The sequence below is a fragment of the Pantherophis guttatus genome, chromosome 1, assembly GCF_059756535.1.
Source record: "Pantherophis guttatus breed Tessera chromosome 1, ASM5975653v1, whole genome shotgun sequence".
Taxonomy (NCBI): Eukaryota; Metazoa; Chordata; class Lepidosauria; order Squamata; family Colubridae; genus Pantherophis; species Pantherophis guttatus.
Genome location: NC_142063.1, coordinates 244,857,480 through 244,885,098, shown reverse-complemented (window position 1 = coordinate 244,885,098; position 27,619 = coordinate 244,857,480). Strand labels below are relative to the sequence as shown.

Sequence of the window (27,619 nt, the reverse complement as noted above, 5' to 3'; positions counted from 1 at the left end):
TAGAAAGTATTTAATTCACAACATTACTAGTTCTGCTATTAGTATATGGATATTACTTATGAAATATAAAGTATAGTCATGTGCCACTGAAGGATAAGACCCTTCTACTTCTTGTTCATATAAAATCCTGAAATTGGCCTACTGAAAACGAACTGTTGGAAAACAAGACACAGGAAAGTGTCTCTTTCTACATTATTAAAAAAAAAAAAGCAAGATTACAAGTATTACAATACATTCTTATTCATTAAAATACAATTGCAATGTGTTACTAGTGCTTTAGGTATAAAGTTACAGAATTGTTTCTATATTATGCTACTCTGGTGTGTTCCTTAAACTTCAGATTTTGGGCTGAACCCTGTTAATTGTTTTACAATCAGCTGCTTCTGATGGAAGCAACTTTGTTTTTCTTCATAGGAATGCATGCTAGAATTTGACAGTGGGAATTTAGTCCTATTACCCTGTTTCCCCCAAAATAAGACTTCCCCTGATAATAAGCCCAATTGGGCTTTTGAGCACATGGCAATAAGGCCAAGCGCTTATTTCAGGGTTCAGAAAAATATAAGACAAGGTCTTATTTTCAGGCAAACACGGCAATTCTCCTGAACATTAGTAATATCCTGAACAGGCTAATAGCTTTCCTGAATTAAATAAAAATAAATTAAAAGGAAACTCTTTTTTTAAAAAAAGCTCACCAATTGTTGGAACTGAGCCACTGGATCACTTATATAAACATTTTTATTGAAATATATTTCCCCTTTCATGTTTTATCTGTATATAGAAGCCACTTCTTTTGATTCTTTCTGGGCATCAGCACCTTTTCCATGTAACATTCTATTTGTCACTTGATACAGCCCATGCAGATTTTATGTAAGTACCAGTACTCTATATCTATTTCTAATCTTTATTATTAACTTATTAAAGTGACCCTTCATAAGGCACAGGCTGAATGTAGATAAAAGATACAAGCTATTATTTATTTTAATGGGCACTGATATCACTAGCACATATAACTTAATCAAATAATAATAACAACCGAATAACAGAGTTGGAAGGGACCTTGGAGGTCTTCTAGGTTAACCTCTGTTCAAGCAGGAGACCTGTACCATTCCAGACAAGTGGCTGACCAGTCTCTTCTTAAAAGCCTTCAGTGATGGAGCACCCACAACTTTTGAAGTAATAATGAATAAAAAACAAACTGAACCTGGATTGATGTCCATGGGAAATAATTATTAGAAATGCTTAGTTAGCTTAACCTCCACTTCTCTACTTCCTTGATGTCTTGTTCACTTAAGCTTTTGTCTGGAACAATATCCAATTTCTTTTGTTTTCAACAACACTGGGAGAATAGTGCACTGAAGAGGGTTTACATCCTATAATTTATTCTTTTTTAAAAGGGTGGAGTGAGAGATAATGTTTGCCTGTTGCTTCCTTCTTACATGAACATAGCAACAATGTTTGCAAGATATTTAAGTGATAAATATCTATTTACTGGGTTAGTATACAATTTGGTTAAATGTTTAGTTTGATTTTTCTTTGAACTACCATAATTTTCTTATTGGCTGGAAAGGTGGCTTAATTCTAAAAGAGCAAACCAATAAATGTCAAAGTATAATTCTCTTCAAGCGCAGCTAATAAAGAGCAGTATCTTTTGTGGTTCTAAGTACCAGTCAGTATAAAAATACAGCATCTAGATTACTTCCTGGAATCAGTCCTATAGAACACAACCACCCTTTTAAAAATATTATTTTCCGAAATCAAAAGTTTTTGATCTGTAATCTCTAAAAAAGCGGAGACTAGGCTATCATAAAAGCACATTTTCCTTCCCACAAGCCTATATAGAAATTAAAGTCTGCAGTGGAGATTCTTCTGTAGATCCCTACCAAAGGAGCTTGACATGGCCTCCTCTGCTGTGATTGGCTGCACTAGAAAGGACACTTCCCTGGTACTAACCTTTCTATCTGGCCAGTGTGTATTCTAGTGCCAATTTATATGTGGATATTTGAGGGGTTTTAAAAAATAATCTGATGGGTTTTTTAAAATTATTGCCTATTATTTTAAAGGAGCCTAATTTGAGAATTTTAATTAAAAGGAGTGTCCATCAAAAAAAAAAAATCTACTTGTCCACACCGAAAAAAATAGAAAATACTACATCACGAATGTCCAGATAAATAATATTGTGAAGTTTCTGAAAGATGCCCTAATTAATTCATGAGCCTTTGAACATTAAAAATTAAAGTTGCTTTAAGATGCCCATACGCTTACTAATGGAAACCATTCAATGAAAAACAGCTCCATAAAGTAATCCCCAACAAAGGTCAACCATATGACATGTCTTTCCATTTCAATAAAAGGTGGAGTTCCAGGATTAGTAAAGCAATGAGAAATAAACAAAAACAAGACACACACAGGTGCACGTACAAAACACAGGAGTATCTGTAGGCTCTAGGAATATTACCCTAAATACAGTTCCTTAATGACAGCGTTAACATTTCATAAGCATATTTTTCTCCATAAAAACAGCTCGCTTCTTGCATCATTGTATGTGATCATGTCTGAGTAATCCATCCCTGAAAAATAGCAAGGCCGTTGTCTGCCAAAAGCTACAACCAAAAGCCTATATATATAAGATGCAGTTCCTTTAGATTATTTTTTTGCATACAATATTTTGCAGAATGCCCTAAAACTAAGTTTATCAATGAACATAATATGCTATGATAATAAATACATTTTCATTGCATTTGTGTTGTGAATGGGTGTAAATGGTTCAAGATCTAGAACACGAAGATATTTGGGTTCTGCACTCTGGTTCTCTCTCCTCTGCCACCAAATTATTCATAAACTCTAATAACAATTAACCTGATATTCTGCCAAATTGACCACAGAGCTGATATAATAATTACAAAGCCAGCTAAATCTGAGTCAGCATATTATGAACAACATACAGATATTGTATCTTAAATGGTACGTGGGACTGAGTACAGTAGTGCAATTTCTCTCTATTTTTTAGATAGCTAAGGAAACTAGAATGAAAAAAAGTTAAAGATATTGTCTAGCACTAACCTCCTCTGTAAAGACCCATGGAATTACATTTTATGAAAAACAATTACAAATTTTGTAGTTTCCTAAACTATTATTCAATATAATGGTTTAAAAATGACCCACAAATGTATGAATGTTTGCCAGCCTAAAGCAAACATTGCTTAGCACATTGTAAGCCGCCCTGAGTCTCCGGAGAAGGGCGGCATATAAATCAAATTAAAAAAAAAAAAAAAAAAGCAAGGCAGTATTTTTTTTAAAAAAACTGCCTGCAATGAAACAAGAAGATTAAGACGACAAAATGGGTTTTACAATGGATTTGATTTTCAGGCCAATCAGTTAAATTCTGAATATATTAGTCAAAGAATTACCATTTTATTACCTAACTCAAGGGCCTAATATATAAAGGGAATACTAAAAACTTCAGTTGTTCCAGCTTATCACTCAGTTCAGAGAAGAGAAGAGAAGAGCAGCACCAAGAATTAAACCACAGAGATATTAGGGTGCCGCCCAATTTCTGAATAATGTTAATAAATTACAATTTATATCAGTTCAGGTTCTGATCCTGTTTTTGAATACAAGAGTTTCCATGCTGTTTGTTTTAAGAAGAATCTTTTTAATAACTAGAAAGGAATGAATGTACACCCTTCCCTGAGCTCTGTGGTCAGTTTATTTAGCCACAGTAGCAACACAGGTTATAGCTGTTCCACCACAAGTCACAGGAGAGGGACAAAAAAAATGATGGGCTGGCCCTTCCATTATTAGCCAGCTGAACATCACGCCTAACTATAATAGCTACTCTATATGAAAGAATAAACAGGCAGCCAATTGCTCATCTAGGCTGATTTTTTTTCTCTGCCCTTCTGAAACAACAACAAAGAATGCACCCACTCCAGAGACATGGACTAAAATATACCTGTATGTCCAGCTACCAAAAAAGTTCCTGTCCTAGATAAACAAGTCATTTAAACACAGGGTATTTAAATGATTTCACTGATCTGACATAATTTTATTGTTTCAGAACAAAAGGGTCACTTATAAGCAATGTATATCCTGTATTTTACAGATGTATGTGTTTTACGACTATGCAAAACAACTCATTCTAAACTGGTCAGGGATACAAGTCTGGAATTGTCGCTAGTCTGTTAAACCACATCTTACACGCAAATTCCATATATACATCAGCACATGTAGGATACATAGAAATACAGGTCAGGAAGTGTTTGTACTTTTTGATGCAGTAAAATAGGAATGATACAATGATATTAAAAGGGAGACATTTCTTCAAGCCTTTTCTGTGCTTCAAGAAAAGAAAAATTGATAATGCCTATTTCAAAAACAAACAGAAATCAAAAGGGCATTTCGGGTTGTTGTGATCATTCCTGGTAAACTTGTTCTTACCTCTTTGCAATTTCCTGCATATTTGAAAATCAAGTTCCTTGGCAAAGATGATTCGGCCTGAGTTATGGTGCAACCTTCTGCAGAGCTGGGTTCTGTCGGATGATCATTTACAATGTAGGTACACTTGTCTTCAAATTCAGCTTCTGTCCATAGAGTCATATCAGCATCCTTCATGTCCATTTTCATTATCAATATTGTCCCTTTGCTCTGTCTCTTGGAATTCACAATATATGGGCTACACTGTGCGGCAGCCTGGAAAATATATATATATACACATTTGTCATTCTCTTTTTAGTACTGCTGGCAAATAGATCTAAATGGTTATCTGGGAAAACACTGAGGACATGAGCAGGACAGCTAAAAGTTGCACTTTGGGGCTGACTTCCTTGACACACTATGTTCAATAGCTAAAGCTAGTGGAGGGAAAAGAGAAACCATCCACATCTCTTTCAGACTTGTTTCTTTATTATCAGAAAGCCAAAAATCTGTGCACAACACAGCTTGTTGGAAAACTGCACTAAGAAAGTGTCATAAACAAGGAAAGGAAAAGGAAGGAACTGCTGTCTGCGTCTAAAAGAGCTAAAAATGGAAAGTGCAGGCTGGAAGAGCGGAACCTGGCTTGCTTTTTCCAAATGAGGAAGACTGAACTTTCCCACAACTTCCAACATATGAACAACTTTTAAAAACAACATCCCCCCTCCCTACCCTGTATTGACTTCCTCTTATCCTCTGGTGTAGAAAGCTGAAGAAGGCTGCATCCTGTCGCTATCACTCCAGAAACAATCCAAAGTAACTAGAAATACTACTTGATTAGCATATTCTTACATATTCCAAAAAGTCTGTAAAACAAAACTGAACTATGCTGAAAAAAATTCATGGCTTAAAAGATGGACCAAAATGCTTCTATTTCAAATAGTGGCTACACAGTCACAAAATTCAGAGGCAAGATATTGCCCTTCATCTTAGTTCCACATCTATGGTACAGGTACAATATAAAAGGCTATCTTACAATGTTTGAATATTATTATTGCACAAAGTATTATTTGTCTGTTATTCTTTTAAAAAGTATCACACTTTAAACACAGGAGAGTAGCACTATTATAGAATATATCATTACAGGTTTATAATAATTCAATTGTAACATTTAGCTTTACAACTATCCCTATAGTAGAAGTAGCAAACTAATTTGCATAGTAAAAGCAAGTTAACTTACCATTCTGTTTCCCCCAAGTAAAAAGACAATGAATTAGACTATAGCTTTTCCATAAGAAAAACGTGAAGCTCCAGAATTATACTACTAATCCTCTGGACTGAGATTAAGTAGGTCATATTCCCAATTCAAAGAAATATTTTGAAAAAGGCAAAAAAACCCAAAACCTGCTTCATTCTATATTTTCTCACAGAATTCAACTCTGGCAAATTTAATAGTTCTTCAGATAAATGCTGATAGGACCGATTCCAGAGACTCTAGCACCGTATTTAAAAAAGCTTCACACTTTACACGCTAGGAGAGCGAAGTAATAGTGAAACTCAACTGACAGTTGCTAGTAGCAGTGAAATAATTAATCATCATAAAAACAAAGATCCCTTGAACTTTAAGGCACCTTAGAAAGAGCACTTTCAAGAAAAAAAAACACTTGCCATTGTCACCGTGCTTCTCGCTAGGTATCATTCAAAAAACCCTCTCAAGCGATCTGAAAAAAAGTTGCTTACCAAGGTACAGTCCACAAATACTTCCAGCTGGCAGCCTGGCGTTTCAGGTAAGTCTCACACATATCTAAAGAGTAAACATTTTCTCTGCCTTCCACTTAGCCCGTGGAAGTAAGACTGACTCATGCCTCGAGATTTAACTCTTGTTGCTTGGGCTGGCCTCTTGCTCACGAGTTTTCTCTCCCTGTCACAGGTGCTGCTGTTCTTAGGCTTTAACTTCTTTGAAAGACTGGAGGGCTGACTGTTTCAGTCTCTACCAGCGAAACAGACTCTTCCTTTCTCCTCCCTGCTACAAGTTTCCAATGAGCCAGTCATTTCTGATTTACACTCAGAGCTGTCAAGAGAAGGGGGTGGGGCTACACCTGATTATCCAAGTCAGTCAGAAGGAATTTTTCCTTTCTGAAAATCACAGCAATGCAGATTTTCCAATTAACACGTAAGCTGATTAATAGGCTGGTGGCACTGGAATTATCTTCCAAGGGAAGGGGAAATGTTTGATGGTGAAAAATAATATACGGTGGTTATACATTGTGTAGGAACCCAGTATGAAGAATTAGATGTAAAACAGAACATTATTTCTCTGTTCCTTACTTCTATCTCTAAACTTAAACTTTCCAGGAACATCAAAAACCCAATTAAATTTCTGTCGATGATTTTATAACAGATGTACAAAAGAGCAAAATTTTTTTGCTGTTATGCAATTTGATCTGTTATAAGCTTTTAAATTAAAAACAACACCCAAATTTTATACAAATTTTACATACATAGCCCCCTCTTCTTTTTTAACATCCCTTATTAAGATTAATAGAACTTTTACTCAGGGGAAAGTGAGCACAGGGCTGCAGCCTTACCTTTGTACTATTTTAAAATAGCATCAGTTAAAGAAGAAACAACACAGCATTGCCCTGCAGGTGTTTTTGTAGAGAGTAGTTCAAATGCTAACGTAGTCCAGAAAGAAAATCTGCATTATTAAAATTTGTAATAGACACAATCACTTAAAGAGCGTGTCACTAATGAAATAAGTGTTTGTGTGTAATAATTACACAGGCATGTGTTCTTGCCATTTCTTTTCCTTCTTTCCATATTAATGTGCTGCCTTGAAGGAAGGACATCCTGTGATGATGGCATACAATGTCCTGTTTGTCTATTATGAAGTACATTAAACCTCGCATTCCTATTTCTCATTACCAAACAAACCAGATTCATAACTTCCTTTAGTGGTCCTGGCCCTTCAATGTGGAATCCTTCAGCTCACAACAATTGTGAGGTCGCATAGCTCTATGCACAGTCACACATAGTATCAAAAATACCAAGCCGGTTCAACAAAGGACAAGTCTCCTACTTTTCCTTTTTACCTCGCATCTTCAGACATGTTTATTTTTCTCTGCCTTTCCTCTTGCGTAGGAAGGAACCTGTTTTGACTTGTTTTAAAAATACAAGCGAGTGTATATGTGAGGATTTTTATTATTCAGGGAACCAATCTCTGATTTTGTTCTAGCATACAGGCCATACGGCAGATTTCTTGAAGTCCTTGAAGTTCTGAAGATGGGCGGGATTATTTGTTTGTCTAGATCAGGGGTCTCCAACCTTGGCAACTTTAAGCCTGGCGGACTTCAACTCCCAGAATATCCCAGCCAGAGAGTAGTATTTATTTATGTAAAGACCTCTGACCTATTCTAATCATATATTCACAGATCACTGGGCATTACTAAGACATAGTATCAGACAAGTACTTGATAAGTCAACAAAAGAATTTACAGAAATTATGCAAATTATAGAATATGCAATCAAAACAAACATTCAAAATAAAAGAATATAGCCGCCTTGATTTTGATAATTGATGATACATCAGAAGATTGCTACTAACTCAGTGTTTTGTATCGAAATATAAAACTGTGGCTTCTATATATAAGATAACTTGCGCCTTACTACCTTCCTGTAACTACAAGTAGTCGTCATATCAACACTTCAACAGTTCATTTAGTGACCGTTCGAAGTTATAACAGCACTGAAAAGTGACTTATGATCATTTTTCACACTTTTGACCATTGCAGCATCCCCATGGTCATGTGATTTATATTTGGATGCTTGACAACTGATTCATATTTATGATAGTTGCCGTGGTATCATGTGATGACCTTTTGCAAACTTCTGACAAGCAAAGTCAACCAGATTTAAGTGAAACCAGATTCACTTAACAAACGTATTACTAACTTCACAACTTCAGTGATTCAGTTAACAAATGTGGCAAGAAAAGTCATAAAGTAGGGCAAAACTCACTTAACAAATCTCTCACTTAGCAACATAAATTTGGGGCTCAATTGTGGTCGTAAGTCGAGGACTACTATACTCCAAACTCTGTGGATGTGTGAAAACTGGATAAACCAAACAGAAGCTACAGATAATCTTTTTTCCATATTACCATAATAAATATAATGGTCGATGTGGTTATTTGATTCTAATCTTGTGGAACACCACAAGCAAGAGGGCTATTTCTGCATACTGCTCTCTAACAGGTATGGATCATGTGTGGCCAATATGATTTCCCATGGAAGCATTATAGATCCCAATGGAACAGTATAATCTGAAACTGCTTTGGTGTAGGAAATAGCTATGTTTCCCAACCCACACATGCTCCTTTTAACATGAATAACCTGACTCACTTTATTATACAGAATATATTAAAGAGTATACAGATATTCTTCATTCAGCAACCACAAATGGTTCTGGCAATTTGGTTGTTAAATAAAGCAGTCACTTAGTGAAAATCATGGAACTGCAACTGTGCTTATAATTTTACTTCAGCTTTTCTTTGCCTCTTACTACTTCCTTCAGCTGAACTGGGTTCTTCCTCTTTCTCTTTGGGTATATCTTGGTGTAGGGTAAATAAGCAAGTAAAAATAAGAATGGGTTGCCATTAATCTGTGTGTCGATGCTTAATTTAGAATTTGCAGGATGGATTCCAAAAAATGAGATCAGTAAAAGATACGTCAGCACTGTAATGAAACTTGAAAAAGATTAAGAAATTGTCTCTGAATATACTTATAATGTCAGAAGGATATGATCTCAAACAGCTGGGTAAGCCCAAATGGCAGGGAAAGTTTCAAATCATGACAAATACAGGGAAAAGGGCAAATCTTACAAGGCCTTTTTCTGAAAAAAAGGACATGGTGACTTTAAGAACTGCATGACACATTGCAGAGGCAATTAAGTATTCTAATCAGGGCTAGCTTTCCCTTAGCAATATTGGATACTATGAAAAACAGCATAATTAAATAAAAATTATTCCATTTGCCTACTGCCTTAATTGAGAAAGCAACTCCAAGTAAGGTACATAAAAAGGTTAAAAAACAGTAATACAATAATAATCAATTGTAAACTGTCTGCACATTGGAAAAGTAAAACAAGACCTAGTAACTCAAATTTTTCCCCTAACAATACCTATTTGCTACATTTTGGCAGCAGCCAGGCCCTCAATGCCTCTCCTCAATTAGAGACTGCCATCTACATGGGACATGGAAACAGATCTTTTCAGCTGCAGCTCTCCTCTTCTAGAATAGGAGGATATTCAAATGGCTTCTTTCTAGTTTTGAAAAAAAAAATAGTGAAAACTTAGTTATTCCATCAAGCCTTGATGGTTGGGACTACTCTTTCAGATAATGCATTAGTTTGATGGAGCAAGACATAAGCCCTCTAAATAAATGAAATTAATCAGTCCATGGAATAGATCACAATCTACTTTGCCTGAGGGCTTGTTTAAAGAGCCAAGTAACAGGGGCAGAGCCACATGGGCTTGAAGAGGGGGTGGGGGAATGCTGGCGCATGAGGCAGGTATAGTAATAGAGAAGTTTATTTCCTAATTTCCACAAAATGACATTGCTTTACAGAAAACAAATCAATTTTGCCAGATCTTACTGAATAGAAAGAAGTAGCTGGGGAGATGGTTTCATCAGTACCCAGGTCCTAATTCATGAAAGTCTTTATATGGAACAATTAAATATCTTCAATATTTGAATTGTTTCCAGAAGTAACTCAATAAAAATAGTCCTCATTTAACAACACTAACAAGAAACTTCATCATTGAGCAATATGGTGGTAAGCCAAAAAAACATGTGACTACACTAGGTAGTGACAATAGTTCTGGCAGTCCTGGTTGCTGTTGTTAAACAAGGAACACAAGGTTTGTTAAGCAAGAATTTCACATGACAACTTCCTGTTGGTTTCTCCATTGACTTTGCTTGTGAAAAGCTGGCAAGGAAGGCCCCAAATTGTGATCAGGTGACTATGGGATGTTACAACAGCCATAAATTCAAGATCCAGTTGTAACTCCTGTTCAGCCTATCCTAAATTTTAAAAGTTGCTGAACAAGTGGTCTTTAAATGAGGACCATTTGTACTTTGAACGATGTCCATAACTGGTAACCAGTGCAACTTGCAGAATAGAGAATAGCAACTCGCAGAATCAGTGCAACATATGCAAAATGTAGTAGTATCCATAACTACTCACACTATTGCATTTTAGACCAGCTACAAATTCTGATCAGCCAAGTGTAGTCCAATGTAGAGCACACTGCAGTATTGGGAGGAGGTGGGAGGAGGTATCTAGAGCACGAATGATTGCAAGGATGGCTAACTGATCCAGGAACCATCATAGATGGCGCACAAATATATGTGGGAAAGGCTTGCCTGGCTATGGTTGATACTTCTCACAGGACAGGAGCCAAGAATCAGGAGGACCTTCAAAATATATGCTATTTTTATTCGGGGGAGTGCACTCTTACTCGAATTATTTATTTATTTATTTATTTATTTGTTTAAATTTCTATACCGCCCTTCTCCAAATAGGACTCAGGGCGGTGCACAGCCTAAGTAAAAACAAAGCATACAAAATTTAAAAAAAAACCAGTATTAAAATAATTAGATATTCTGGCCGTAAATTAAAACAACCCAATTTAAAACCAATTTAAAATTTAGCTCAAGCCAGCCCAGCTAGTTGAAATAAATAAGTTTTCAGGAATTAAAGATGGTAAATCCAAAAAAGCAGAAAGTATTTAAATACAGAGCCATTCAGTGTTGCTAGGGTTGAACCTAGCCCTCTGCAAACCTTACTTAATGAATTAATGGATTACTGGATTAATTAATTAATCCATAATTGTTCTATTTTGTATGAGGGATTTTATGCCTCAAGTCCCAAAATGATTTGAGTGCCTACTACACATTTTGACTTCTATAGGTAGTAAACTGCTTTGTGTTTGACAGCAAATTATGTTGATCTGGGCCTGGCTCTGATAATATTTATAGAAAACATGTTACTGCTTGATAAAGTCTTATTCAGCATGGCATATAATATAGAGTATATTACAGTGTATTACTTATGTACAAAGCCATAATACTGAATTATAAAAAGAAATAAGACTTATTTATATTGTTTATATATTAAGGTATCTTTTGACTTCTTGGGTGTTCCACACAATTTGTCATTTCTGTTTCCCCCATATTAATATTTAGAAATATATTATTTGACTGGCAGTTTGTTGTTTTTACATAGAGTTCACTCATACCATCTGGAATTTGCAAACACAGTGGTGTTCATTTCAGAAAACGCACTTTTTAATCATACTTTTATTGTTCCTTTTCTGTTCAGAGAAAACCTCAATTACCTTATTAGTCAGCATTTCTCAGACAAGACCTTCTCTCTCTCTTTCTCTTTGCAGTAGCTTCTAGCCCAACAGCAAATCATCAATGGCTCAAAACTATGCTGATGTCAGAAACTCTGTCTTCACCTTTACCACTTCACTTCCTTTGATGCTGTCATCTCATGCTACTGAAGCTCAGCAGTAAGCAAATGTTACTCAAGCCTCAAAAGTCACTGAAACTGTCTTTCCTCTCCTGCATGCCACTGCTTGAAGGCTATTTTCCCCCACCCCAAAGAGTGATCAGGCAGAACAGCACAATGACTGTGTGAGAAACTGACTTCAACAGATAATCTTGAAGATGCTGTAGGAGCATTAATATAGATCAGAAACTAAAGCAGATTTTTTTTTTCATATTCTCTCTTCTTTATACAAACAAAGCTAGGAACAAATTGACCACATCAATAGAAAGAAGAAAACCTTTTGTTTTCCCGTTCTTCTGTGTAGACCTGGTTCCAGCTCTATACTGTACGTTCAGACAACAGTTCTGATCTGACTGAAGTCACCTTTTATAGTTAAAGAAACACATTTTATGAAGGGAAAATCTTTTATTAATTACTAAAAGTCTGAGAAGGCTTTTTATCAGTATAAGGCTTTTTATCAATATAAAATCGGCAGAGAAAAGGAGTATATAAGAGAAGATGCAGTTATTTGAATTTTTCTTATGCAATATTGTCTCTGAAAAATTCTACAAATTTTGGAAAAATTACCCTGTGGATTCCAAAGTAAATCTTGTGTTATCAATGATCTTGATAACATCAATACTCCAAAATGTGTTAAATTCTCTCTAGAATAAAAATAAACAAATTTAAAATTGGTTCCAAATTCATGTTTTAAAAGCTCTAATACTTTGGTAAGCTTCCTAGCTAGAAGGCTTCTCAATTAATTTTCTAAACGTTTATTAAAAATAGATGCCGTTCAGTGTAGCTGGACTCCCATGTTTACATGGATCAATCTACATAGTTTTCTTGGCAGCAATTTAGTTTGCTATTAAATTCTTCCAGGATATTTTTTCAACTTTTCAGTTTAACATGGAGTTCTGGATTTCTTAATGATCTGCCCTCCAAGTATTAATTAGATCTGAGCCTTCTATGCTTTTTTAAATTGTCCAAGATTTTCTAGGTGCTTCTATCTTTACTTATAGAGCATACTAGATTATTAGACTGGCTACCCTTAAAATTGGAGCAATAATTGCAAATGTATCAGCAACACTTCTAGATCTCATGGTATTCATGCCATGCTTGCTGCTTTTAAATGTACATTAATTAATCAATCCAATAAGGTCTTTATGCCATATTTAATTATGCCATTGCTATGTGCTGAAGTTTGAGCATTGATTCTATATGTGTAAATTGTCTTCCATCCATACTCTTATTGGTTTTTTAAAACATCTGATGTTAAATATATTAGAGAAACATTAGCTAGAAATGCCAGCATGTACACATCTATTCAGAAATTTTGTGGAGTTCAATATTTCCCGATATACCAATGGGTATAACATTCCAGTCTAACCAAAAAGACAAATAATTCATTACTTTAGGTGGCTCTGGTTGGTGATCACTTGCTCTTAAAGCAATTATGTTACCTAACAAAATCAGGCATGTGAGCATTTTTTTATTATACCAAGATGTAACTCTCTTTAGTGTAGTGGTAATAGTTGGTTCTTTTAAACTATCAGCTTTACATGAAAGTTCAGACCTTTTTAATGGATCTGAAGATGTACTACTAGTTGTCTTCTCTGGTCTAAATTATGTATAAGTCCCTCTTTGAGGGAGATTGGTGGTCCAGAAATGGGAAAAATGAACAAACAAATAAAATATATGAAGAATGTTTTGAGGAACTATATTTCTGCAAAGCAAGCTAAAATGTTCTTCATTAACATCATTAATGACAAATTCTGCTTCTAATAGTCCACAGCACAAGGCAAGCAACTTTCTAACCGAACGATAACTCAGTTGCACTTCTAATTCATTGATTTTCATATATTTTCTGGGTTTTGCATTAAATTTAGAATGTGTGAAACAGAAGTTAAAACTTCTCAGACCTAGAAATAAACTCGTGGTTGAAGAGGAGTGGCTGCATTCTATTTCAAGAAAAATAGGAGGTAATCTTGAGAGAAAAATAAAAGGTGACCTTGACAGGAAGGTTTATTGCAGTCCCTTTTCTTGTTTTCAAAGTGCAGGCATGCCTCTTGAAAATTATCAAAACAGTTTCCAAACTGAATTCCAAACAGTATCCAAATTGAATTCTACTTGTACATATTGCTTAGTCTAAAATGTGATCATTAACTTGAAACCAAATGAAACTTATCTAGGCTACACAGAAAATCCTTCACTTTACATTTACATTATAGGTAAATAATCTGCCATTTTGGAGGTATCACTTGTAAACCTATCAGTGATGGCCATATCCTTTTCCAATTACAGAAACTGCAAGTCTAAAGAGTCCTCTAGTCTCCTTAAATAGCTCACACTTTCTCCTCTTTCCTGAACCCTATAAAATGTTAGCTCCATGAAACCTTTACAAAACAAGGCGAGCCAAGAGATTCCTCCTCCGCATTCTTACAACTATACGCCCTGACTTTATCAACAGGCTGTATCAACAAGCTATTGTTTCCCAACAGGGTTTATGGAAGAAGGTGGTTAATGTTCAAATAGGTTTTTCTCGGTTCCACTGAAGGGATACCAGCTGCTGACAGAAAGTGTCCTAGAGGGTTTTTTTTAACTGCTTTCTTAGGAAGACAATAAATCAAAGAGTAGCATGGACCGTTTTGGAAACACCTGAAGCTGAAACTGGTTTGTTCTTTTTTATTTCCAGAATCAATAACTTTTGAAGAAAGACCAAGCTTCATGAAAGTGATAATCCCACAATGGAGAGTCCATTAAATGTATTAAAGCATTGGCAGCAGCCTGATCGACAAGAGAAGCTCTGTCCTGACAATAGACAATTAAAGCTGATAAAACTGAACTACTTGTTGCTGTTCTAATTCCATGTAATTATGTGCTCCTTGTCTCTGCCTCCTGTACACAGGGATGAGCCATGCTTCTTTAATCTCCAAAGTACCTGACCTAGTTCCTCTTGTGGTCTTTTCAGGACCTGTTTTATTCCCATCTGGATCTATGTTTTCTCCCCTTCTCTTTCTCCGAACCATTATGGAAAATTAGAATAAAGGAAAAAGAGAAAGCATCAAAATGCATTTTGTTGATCAACATTTCTTGAGCGCCAAACAGTAAATAATGATCAACAAGCTGCAGGTTATCAAATTCAATTATCCTTTTTTTTATTGTTAAATTACTCAATACTCAAAAAATGAAGTGATACTCTATGAGAAGTCAAATTATTATATGAAAAGAGGATGCTAAAATGGCATGGTATGCCTCACTTGACATAGACAGACACATTCATTTGAGCAATCTCATTCTTCTTCACAGTCTCACTGCATTTCAAAGAAAGCTACATAAGTTTTGAGTACATGATTTTTTCCCCTCATAAGCTATATACACTGGAATACCAAACACATTCATGTTAATTATTTTACATCATACTTTTCTTTTAAAAATAATTCAATTGGAGTAGTTCTTGAGTTGTGTTATGTGCAAGTCAGCAAATCAAAACCTGTGCAACTACTTACATATAGCTTTCACAACAGTAGTAACTATTTACCTCTGTTAATATACGGAGGGAGGAGAATAACCTATCTGTGTATTCTAGATGCAGAACAGAATTTTTAATTCTTGATTAATAATTTCAGAATATTTGGGTTGGCGGCAGAGAAAAACAGAAAAGATTATTGTAGCAATGCTTTCTGCTAGGAAAAAACTATTAAATTATGTGTGTAAGCATCTTGCTACTGCAAATTTCACACGAGTGCCATTTTCCTACTTATTATAATTGCAATATGGCTTTTATACTCTATTATGACAGTATGACAAACCAGTAAGATAATCCTTTATTTTCAGACATGTGTAATTTCATTTCACATATTTGTGATATTTTCATTTTTTTAAAATCAGGAACTGCAAGAGTCATGGACTTCTTTATTTAGAACATAGTCACTAAATTGAGCAGACTAAATGATTTATTTGATCTCCAGTTAATTTTTCCCTAGCTTTGTTTGCTTGTTTCCTGAGTCAGACTGCCTGTCTGATAGGAACCAACACTTCTAATGTTCTACTGATTTCCCATTTGTTTCAAGTGCTGCTTTTTAAAACAGCTTACTAGAATCTCATTTGAGATCCTACATCTTTACAGTTCCAATTTTTCTTGTATAATATAGCCTTTCAAGTTCCTTCCCAACTAGGCACTATGATGCAACACATACAAAGTATTTTTTTTTTAAAAAGGAGACTGCCAATAAGGATTCTGTAAATGACAACTCATCCTGTATTTCAGCATATTGAGCTGCCACGTGCTTTTCAATGAGCAGAGAGAACAGCTTGCTATAAAGAATGCCCCCAATCTGTTGTTTTCATTTAGGATAACAATTGGGCTTTGCAAAGAAAAGACTACAAGGCAATTTATACTAAATTGGACCTGCCAACTGCAAGTTGGAATATTGCAAATAATTTACTTTCCATGATAAAAGCCAAAACAAACAGCACCCAGCAGGGGCCCAGCTGATAAAACTGTGTCAAAACTCAAACCATTTGTCAAAGGGGAAGGAAAGGAGTGAGCTAAAAGATGGACTCAGGAAGCAGAATTATCTGGTGCAAGACATTAACTAATATAAATACTGACAATGTGGAGGGTGGAGTAAACACATTTACTCAGCAATATCTTGAACTACCCTAGGAAAAACCATTCATGAAACTGTCTTGGCTGTGCCACCCATATATTCATTTGTCACAGCACTGTAGTATTTTCAGCACAGTAGTATTTTCTCCACTGCATATAATCGTATCCCTTTAAAGCATTGTGAGCTACACACGACACAGAAAAAAAATGATTAAATGCTTTTCATTTTTATCTCCGGATAACAAAATCTTCCAATCATAAACATACAATGGAACTCCTACAAGTTTCCACCTCTGTTGTGCAATTTTAACCTGATAATCACATCAGAGGAAAATATTGTAATACTATCTTAAATAATGCAAAACTACCTGGTCTTGTATAATGATGGACTATGAATTTATCAGTGTAAAATCAAATTGAAAATAAGTGTTTTTTTTTTAAAAGTTTTTATGTTTGCAAACATATCCATTTTAGTAAGTTACCTAAACTATCTACAATAAACAGTGCCACAAAATACATGGCAAATAAGGGCTGTCAAAATAATTGAAAGACATAAGCAAAGTATTTTAACTCCTTAAACTAAGTGACAGCGAAATATGTCAGAATCATGTTTAAAGTGCATATGCAAAGACAATTATTTAATGCATAAAATGTAAAAGTAATGTTTGAGATGTTTAGCAGTACCTTAGATTAGCCATAGAGGATAGGCTTCCAGTCTTCATTCACAGACCACTAGTTTTTAGTCCATAGGTGTATCTTCCATAAGTCTCCATGCACCATGAGCCTGCCCCCAACACACACTTGGGCATACAAGAGCACACAACACACATGCTTTCTACTTCTCACTCCAACTCTCATCTAACTCTGCCTACAATGTGACTTGGATTTTAGCATTTCTCCCAGGGAGACTTCCCTCCTCCCTCCCCTTTCCTTCTACTCCTCCCCATTCTGTAATTAGGCTTAACAGGAGCAATTAACAAAATCAACTCTGCTTAGGTTGGTGGTGGGTGATAATTCTGACTGACCTTTGAAAAATAAGCAAAAAAAAAAAAAAAAAGGAAAATTAAGACATTACCCATCATCACCATCTGATTTAATCTTTTATTATCTAAACAAGGTAACATTTAAACACAGGGGTGTGTTCGTTTGTTTTTAAATCTTTCATCATTAAAAAGATGTCTGATTTTTAGTTAATATAAAAAGATATTTTAAAAAGTTAAACACCATTTCTCAGATCAATAGTATTCTAAAATATGTCTAATGGAAAAAGAAAGAGAAATAAATTGATGGAATCAAATTTGAACTACAGTTTTGCTACTCAATAAATCAGTTGTAATATTAAATGGCAATTGCATTTAAAAATGTAATGGCAAGTACATTTAATTTAAAAAGACCAAAGAAAATATTCACACTGGTTCATACTTGCAAATATTACTTTTAGACTAATTTATATAGCTAAATATGTTGGAACTACTCTCTCAGAGACAGTTCCATAGCTGGAGTTGTGACAGCACTTCATCATTTTAGACTGATTTTGCAATTTGAGGGTCTTTCTTGATTTGATCTGTCTTCTAATGTGTGGGTGGCAGCTCTGGCCTGGAGAGCCTTTGCACACGATCATCTTGTGCACTGGTTGCACCTCTTCCTCAACCAGGAAACCCTTCAGACAGTTACTCATGCCCTGGTCACCTCACAACTGGATTACTACAGTACACTCTATAGCGGGCTTGCTTTGAAGACAACCCAGAAACTATAGGTGATACAAAATGCAGCAGTGCAAGCAGTAAAGGGCACCTCATGGAATGCCATGTATCAGCATTGTTATACAAATTTTATTAGCTAGTGAGACTCCAGGTACATTTAAAGGTACTGGTCATTACATGTAAATCCCTTTATGGCATAGGGCCTGGATAGCTGACGGACTGCCCATCTCCAATTGTTTCTGCCTGGCAGAATGGGTACTCACCAGGTTCTTTCTATTAAATGTTGTTATGTTATGGGACTAAGAAAGCATACCTTCAGAAATATGGATGGCAACCGTCCTTCTTAGGTTCTGGAAAGAACTTAAGACCTGACCGTGATTGGTAATGGAGCTGTGGTTGATGTGTTAGGTTTGATTTGTTTTTATTTGTTATTGTTTGTTTTAGTTGAGGGTGCCTGTAGGGTTGTATGGTTTAAACTATTCTTTTTATCATGTTGCATTTCTATTTGTAAGCTGCCCAGAGTCTGTAGGAGTGGACAGTTATAATAAATTTAAATAAATAATGATGATGATAATGTATTTCAGACAAATGCCCTTTCTCGAGAATTTATTACAACTGATGTCTCTGTTGTTGCATAAGCTCATGGAAAGTATCAAACTGATCAGAGGAAATATATTTGGATTAAAAAAAAAACCCAATATGGAACCTATTGCTTGTGTTTGCACAATACAATAAATAGTTCCTTTTTGTTTAATTTTACAGGCAAAAATTATTTTCATTTATACTAATGAAAATAAGTGTTATTTGTTCATGGGCTTGACACAAACCCTCTCAAAAGATAGTCAGCACTTTTTTCGGACTTTCCTGAAAATAATTTGTTGGGAAAAAGGGCAACTAAACAAATAAAACAAGCCCTCTTCTACCCTGAATGCCCAGCAGATGGTAATAGAAAGGGCATCCATCCTGCTTCTGCTTTATTAAGCACATTTGGCACTGAGCTCAAGAATAGAGTGGAAATATCTCATATTATAATCATAATTGCTTTGAAGTATACACACATTTTTTTACAAAATAAAAAACAATATGTTGTAGTCAAGGGTGTTTATGTTCTTAGGAAAAACAAGCTTGAATAAAAAGCAAAGGTAAGCTGGAAAGGTAGGTAAAGTGATGTAGGTAAAATGAGGTAGGTAGGTAGGTACCTTCTAAGGTAGGTAAAATGAGGACCCAGATTGTGGGGGCAATAAGTTGACTTTGTATAAAAATATACAAAAGTATGAAGGCTATTGCTTAACACATTGTAAGACGCCCTGAGTCTCCGGAGAAGGGCGGCATATAAATTAATTTTTTTTAAAAAAAGCAGAAAAGAAATCCTAAAGAGAAAATAATAGGAAACTTCTTCCCTAATTTGTGTTCTGGACAATGGTCACAGTCATTACTGTAGCTATTTTATGAATGGATTAGCTGCTCCCATACTAAGACAACCACTGTGTGGTGATGCACACACAGAATACTTTTAAAATTCCAGGACTTTTGCTGACCCCCCCCCACCAAATAAATCTCATTATTTTTAAATTGAATTTTATAATCTAAAAGATAAGCCATACAACCAGCTTTTATTTATAGAAGCACCAGACCCCCAAATAGTATTCTGCAGGGTTAAATCATCTTCCACCAATTTCTATTGATAAAAGTCTTTATAAAAATAGCCAATTTAATAATGAGTATCCTGTTGTTTACCTGCTGGCTGTAATGGAAACAGTATTTTCTTGCCCCAAAGCCAACACATGATCCATGACTTAATTTCATAACAATGGTTTGCTCTGGGTTGATTTTTTGATGCCCAAAAGCACACTCTCCTTGAGAGACATTGACTCTACCAGTTGGACTTCATCTATCTATCATAGTAAACCAGTATTTGATCCTTCCTAGGTGGAGATATGCACAATTTCAAATTTTCTAATATTGAACTAGTACAGTAGTAAGCAACTGTCATCCAACAAAAAGGGGAAGAATTCTTTTTCACAAGGAGTAATAATGTTAAAAATACAAGTGCAAGCAAATCTATATAAGCCTTCCAGAGTTGCCTTGTGATAAGGTGGGAGGGCAATAAATTTTATAAATAAATAAATAGGCAACTGATCTTTTTTAAAAGAAAGAACCAAACAATAATGCCAACATAACTCAAAGCAAATTACCAATGAGATTTTAAAGGCAACAATTTATGTGTTACATGCCTCAATAAAAAGAGATCTATTTATGGCATAAAATCAGTAGCATTTGCTATTCTGATAGGGCTACAACATTAGTATTATGCATAGTAATTGGTGCTCTGCAAATCCACGTTGATAGTCTAGTTATTGCAAAAAAAAATAAATTGAAAAAATGCTACATTTGTATATATGAAAATATGGACTGTAAATAAGTGGCATTGGTTTGATTTAAGCTTTTGCGCATAACGTAAGATGTTTACAAGTCTATGATACAGCTTCCAAGATATCTATGACTGGATCATACAAAATGCTTAGAAGACTGAAATAGAGTATTGTATGGAGGAGGAAGGCAAGCCAGAGATATCTATCTTAGGGTGTATCTGTATCATCTCTGTTTTTTGTGTGCAAACATTATTATATTATTATAATATTCAAGAACTACTGATTTATCAGGAACAGATTCAAGAACAACATCTGCCTTGTTGATGGATGTCACCCCTTCAGAACATAGCATATAATAGCTGTGCACAAAACACGACAGTTCAGTTTCCTACAAATTTTCACAATTCTAAATTAGAAACTTTGATATTAAGGATGGAATATAAAACTTTTTTTTCCAGAATTGGTAGGATGTAGCTCATAGGGTGGTTGTTGCAGATAAAAAAAAATAGAAGGAATTTTATGAACTCTAAGTTGAGTCCTTGAGCAGTTTTTGAAACTTGAGTATACTTACATTTGCATAGTCCAGAATCCAGTCCACAGTGAGAAGTCTAAAAAAGGCTATTTCTCAAAAACAACTGGTCAAATGTTCAGCTGGTCAAGTAATCATGCCTATATACTTCTCTGGATTTTGTGCTTGTGAACCATGAAGTAATTAATTATTAAATTTATATGCCACCCATCTCACTATTGAGTGACTCTGGAAGGCTTACAATACCATAAAAAAAAAAAGAAGAAGAAGAAAACCATCAAAACATTAAAATTAAAAGAAGTTGGGTAAAACTAAGAACCAGTACACAAGTCGGATGAGAGTGGGATCTTCCACTTAGTTCACTAGCCACCTCCAGCATGAAGCACACCCATCGAGGCCCCAAGTCAATTAGCAGAGCCAATATGTATATGTTCAAACAGCACTTGCTTAGATCAGCTGATATTCTACATTGAGGTTTTATTTATTTATTTATTTTATGTGATTTGTATGCCGCCCTATCTCCGTAGACTCAGGGCAGCTCACAACAATAAAAACAAACCCAATAAAACATAAAATATATACAAAATACATAAATGTATAAATATAAATTTAAAACGTATATTAAAACCCATTAAAATAATCAAACCCTCTCAGTCCAGGTTGGGCGATGTAAACAGCCATGTTTTTAATTCACAGCGGAAGGTGCGAAGGTCAGGAGCCAACTGAAGCTCCAGGGGAAGTTGATTCCAGAGAGTGGGCGCACCCACAGAGAAAGCTCTGCCCCTGGGGGTTGCCAGCCGGCATTGTCTAGCCGACGGCACCCAGAGAAGGCCCTCCCTGTGAGAACGTACCGGGCGATGGGAAGCTGTTGCTGGCTGCAGATGGTTCGACAAATATCCTGGGCCTAAGCCATATAGGGTTTAGCTATAGGTTAGCTAAACATATCTGGTTGCTTCTAGTACTCTTATTCCTTTTCATGTATAGAAGAAAACTGGTGATAGAATTTTACTTCAACACAGGTAAAAGTATTCACTATCATAGTAGAAACCATAGGCTATGGGAAGGGATTGGAGGGAACAGGAGAGTGTGAATGATTTATACAACTTTCTCCTCTAATAGCCAGAGAGCAACTGATTCCCTGCCACGACTGGTCCCCAGCACTTGCTACTTGAAGTAGTAGCCTCACTGGCAATATTAGTAGATCTGAGTTGGAGAACACCAGGAGAATTAAGTATTATCTTGGTTCCCTGAAGGTTTGAAAGAAGCCTAGTAAATTTCTCAAAAAGACAAGATGCCAATCTACCCATTCAGCTGTTAGAAAGTAATGCAATAGTGGTGGTTACCAAGTCTCAAGCTTAGTTACCAGTTGGTATAGAAATCTCAGTATTATGAATGCAGGTTGTCCTGGAGTTACAACAGTTCACTTAGTTACCATCTGAAGTTACAATGGACTGAACGTTGCAGCATCCCTATGGTCACGTGATCAAAATCCCAACACTTGGAAATGGACTCATATTTATGACAGTTGCAGTGTTCCAGGATTATGCGATCCATCTTTTATGACTTCCTAACAAGCAAAGTCAATGCGGAAGCCAGATTCACTTAACAACCATGTTACTAACTTATTACAACTCCAGTGATTCACTTAACAAATGTTGTAAAATGGGGCAAAACTCACTTAACAAATGTCTCAGCAATGGAAATGTTGGGCTCAATTGTGGTCGCAAGTCGAGGACTACCTGTATTAAGTGCTGTGATATAAATAGACCACAGACATGTTTATGAAGTTCATTAAAATATCCTATCTATACAATGTTACTCACTACTTTCAGTTATTTTAAAAACCTATTTTGGGTATTTTAGGTAAACAAGATTGATTATTCTACATTAATTTTCAAGGCTTCTGTCATACATTAGTTTTAGGAAATGGTTACTTAAATATGCAAAGATCAAGAAGGATTACACCATGCTAAAATAAAAGCCGACTCTGCTTTCAATTATAGTTTTGTCAATTAGTAATAACACCTCTATTAATCATTTTAATTAACTATGAATGTTACACGATACTAGCATCATGGTCCATATGTTGTGCTCCAGTCGCCCAAATATTAAAACCCTTTTAATTGATTTACCTAAAGAACATTCAATAGACTGAAGGTGGCATCCAGCCAGGAAATCCCAAAAGAAGATGAAAAAAGGAGGAATGGTGATGCTAAATGTGTTTCTCGGTTTGTTTTTTCTCTTTCTCCTGGACTCACTGTTAATCTAATCATGTCCTGTAAAGCTCCTTTTCAATAATATAAATAAATAGATAAGACAACACATACTTTGGCTCCTGTTCTTCTTGGGAAAGCCTCTCTGCTATAGCCAGTGCTCCTCTCAGAGGGCTGTGTACATCAGTACATTTTTATCCTGCAGAAATATTTAGCTTGGCTACCAGCCAAGGAATTCTGGAAGAATAGAACGTATTAGAGGATTTGCCTTCCACGTGTTTGGCACGCGTCACAGAAAAGTCTGTGCTTTTTTTTGCTTTGCTTTCCTTTTCTCTTTCTTTCTCTCTCCCTATCTCTCCTCCCTCCCTTCTTTATCAAATAACAGCTTTGTCAGAAAAAAACATAGAACTCATAAGAGCTGGGAATTCTCTGTTTTGGCATGGCAATACTATTCCATATAAGGAAAATTTAAATAATCTATTTACAATATGTTCATGATACTTTTTAATTTAAAAAGCACTCCAGGCAATGTTTTAATTTCTTTTGAAAAAAACAGTAAAAATCTTTACAACTAGAAAAGCACAGGATAGCTTAACTGCATTTTATTTTATGGGGACATATTTTAAAGAGATTTTTTTAACATCTGTAAAATCTCTTGACCCAGACTTAAGAACACTGTCACCAAATAAACTTAACTCTATACAATTAGTGATTTTTCCCCTGCTGTTGACTTAAGTGTGTGTTCTGCTTCTTATGCCATTTCCAATTTCTTGACTATTTCTATTGCCAAGTTACAAAAAGAAAATAGCTTAAGAAATACTATTAGGTTTTGCAGCACTCTGGACTGCCAATGACAGCTTAATTTGAGAAGCCAGGGTGATGTTTGGTTCAACAGATGGTGTTACAATAGAAATCTACAAAGATAAAGGAAAGCTTCAATAGCATTAAAAAGGGGAGCTCTTAACCAGCTACATTTAATTCAGTTCAGTGCATGGATCCTTTTTATGTTTATTCTGACTTCTAGGAGTCCCTAAAAGAAATAAGATATGAAATAAGGAATAAGAATGGTTATGCTAAAGCATAACCATTATAACAAGTATAGTAAGATATTTATAGAACTGGTTGTATTTGTCATGAAATTGTAAAATCCAGTTCAGAAAGCACATTTAAGGTTGGTGATAGCGATGAGAGAAAGAGAGATCTGTAATGCAGTCTTAAAGTGTTTGGATAACTAATTCTAGAACTCAAAGAATCTAGTGAGCAACAGCAATTAAATTGCCTCTGATGTTTTTATGCTCTATAGGATGACCAGAATGATTTGTAGTATTATTAAACTATCCAATAAGACAAATCAAAATGCTTAACGGAGGTTTCTCAATAACTTCTACTTTGTTCTTAGGTTTAACTCATTTTGCTTACAAAAAGGCCATACCATGGAAGCTTGCCATATTCTTCACTACCTCATTTCCTCCAGATATGTTGTATTTCAATTTCCATCAGCCACAAACACTACTGTGGTAGTTAAAAATCTGACAAGTTGGTAAATTATGGCAGAAGTCTAGTGTTCTCAGAATGTTAGAGGATGGGCATATCCCATTGTAACTCTTGGAATACTGGGCAGAAAAAAGGGATGTTAGAATGGTTAAAATAGCTTCTATTACTAGAAAACATTATTTAAATTATCACATATAGATGTGCCAACGCTGCTGCTGGACATTTGTCTGCATGTGGTCCAAAACTGTTAACACTATTATGCCAATTTGGTTTAAGTACATATTATAAAATCACAGCCAACAGTTGTGCATTGACTCAACATAGTGTGCGACATGCAGAATGGTAATGTATCAATCAACAATTCTTATGCTGTATAACAAGGATGTCAAAGCAATATGCCAGATTTAATTTTTGAAATGAATATTATTGCATTAATGTATGTTACATCATATTATATTATACGAGCTGTGGTGGTGCAGTGGTTACAATGCAGTATTGCAATTGTGGGCAATATGCTGACTCTGTAAACCGCTTAGAGAGTGCTGTAAAGCACCATGAAGCTGTATTTAAGTCTAAGTGCTATTGCTATTGCCATTATATGTCATTATTCTAAACCTATTTTATGTCTACATTACAAGAAAAAATATCAGTAATCAGGGAAGTGCTTACAGAAGTCTTGCTAGGGATTTCAGAATGGACTTAGTGTTTGAAACATTTCAGCAGCACTGCATGCAATAGTGATTTGTATGTGATTTATGGTAAGGAAAAATTGTTAATGAGAATGAGCAGATTTTCTATACTTCTAATAACACTGATATACATGATTCTGCATTTTGAAAAATCCTTTAGAATAAGGCTTTTTAAAACATTCGACACAGTTATAAGTCAACAGTACTGGTATTTAGAAAAACCTGATTCATAGCTTTAGGTGATTTTAAATTATGACTGTAGTGTATCAGAATCTAAAATTGTTATTTCATATTAATTCTGCTTTATTTTCACTCAGTCTCAGCCCTACTCATCTCACAGGATTGTGGTTATGGAGAAAATAGGAGAAGGAAGATGTGCTGGTTATATTTACGGCCTTGAGTTATTTGTAAAAATAATAAAGGCAGGATGCAAAAACATAATTAAATAAAACATTATTCTCTTTTAATGCAAAATAAGTGCTAACTTCAATTTGCTGTCTTTTCAACAATCAAGTAATTGAATCACTCATTGTTCTTACCAAAATCATATTTCTTAGATAAAAAAATATACAGTACTTCTGCTGACAAATCCATCAGCAACAGAGAATAGTAATATTAATAATTGTTGAATATCAGATTATGTTGTTTAATACATTTACAGTTAATTGAGGTTTTTTGTTTAATACATTTACAGTTAATTGAGGTTTTTTATTTAAATTTGCATAGCTACGCAACTTTAATGGACTCTTGTTAAGTTTTTAAGGACTGGCTTAGAACATTCAGATCTACATCTCCAGCATCTGTTGCTAATAGTCCATGTTTAAACTGTTAAATGAAGAAAGAAAGAAAATAATATCAGTCTATGCATCAGAGATGCAATAGATTTTTAAATGCAGTTGAAGATTAAATTGATGCGGTAACTCGAGTTAAGTAATTAACTTGCTAAAGATTTATAGAAGATGTGTGGCATTGAATTGTGGGCCTGCATTGTAGAATGTATCAAGCTCTATAATAACAAAATCTAAACATGAAGACATGTCAACTTTGCACCAAAAACAGCTAAATATTCACTAGCTTACTAAATCCATATTCAGTAGTTATGTAGTGCAAGCCTTAATTTATTTCAAACCAGGATTTGAAATGTGTTTTTAACAGTAAACAAAACCCACATAACTCCCTTAAGCAACTGTCAGGTATAAAAGGAACAAACACTTCACTTCTAAAAGTTCAACAAAAAAAGCTTTATTTTACATTAGGGATGCAAGTGGAGAGTTTAAAAATATGGACATTACTGAATCACAATGCTGTAAATTATCTTTCTAAAAACCTGCTTCTTCATTAAAATCTTATTTGCTTGGTAATCTCCTTTGATCGCTAAAGTTATAAGAACCCCCTCCTTTCCCTTTGATTCTATCAGTGTAGCTTTTGACCAGGGAGCGTGATGAATTAAATGTATGACAGATATGACAGGTGAGGAGTGCTTGGAGGGGGCTTAAACAGCAGGGATAAGACAAAGCCCCCATTTAAGAACAACCCCCCACCCGATGACGAAGCCATTAATGACCAACTAGAGAATCCCTCTATTTGCTCTACTGGATGAGGAGCAAGCTGATACTACAGACAAAGCTTTGTTAGCCACAGGGCAGTTTTCAATCAGGCCACACAGCCTATTAATTGAAAGGTCTCTTCTCCATCCTTGTCCCCTTGGCATTTGATACACTGAACTTTCTTAAGTAAACAGCTCCCTTCCTATAATGTTGTATTAAGCCACCAATTGGAAGTTTACTGTGAGACGCAGGATATTGTAGTTTATAAACCTGAAAGTCTACTTGCAGGAATCCAGCCAAGCTCCAGTGTTTTCCAGTGAAAAACAAAATGTAGAAATTACAAATCCAAGGAATTTTGGAAGTCAAATCTTATTAGGATTATTTGGGCAAGCATTTGATTGTTGAAGACACCAGCTCAAAAATGCGGAATCAAGAGACTCTTTTTTCAGCTTCTTGCATTAAGGTTTAATAACTCATTTTATTATAACAAATATAACAT

At 35.2% G+C, this 27,619-nt stretch overlaps 1 protein-coding gene across 4 annotated transcripts in view; it reads right to left on the bottom strand.

Annotated features, from left to right (window-relative positions):
- The window catches only part of PRDM1 (PR/SET domain 1), a 116,652-nt gene that overhangs the window by 21,697 nt on the left and 67,336 nt on the right, over positions 1-27,619 (bottom strand). For 3 of the 4 annotated variants that reach the window (XM_087882609.1, XM_087882610.1, XM_034409089.3), the window contains one exon: positions 4,438-4,689. In XM_087882609.1, the coding sequence (XP_087738735.1) occupies positions 4,438-4,623 (186 nt within the window). In that variant the 5' untranslated portion in view covers positions 4,624-4,689. Of the gene's footprint in view, positions 1-4,437; positions 4,690-6,150; positions 6,289-27,619 lie in introns of those variants that run through there. The other variant, XM_034409088.3, reaches the window with a different exon arrangement.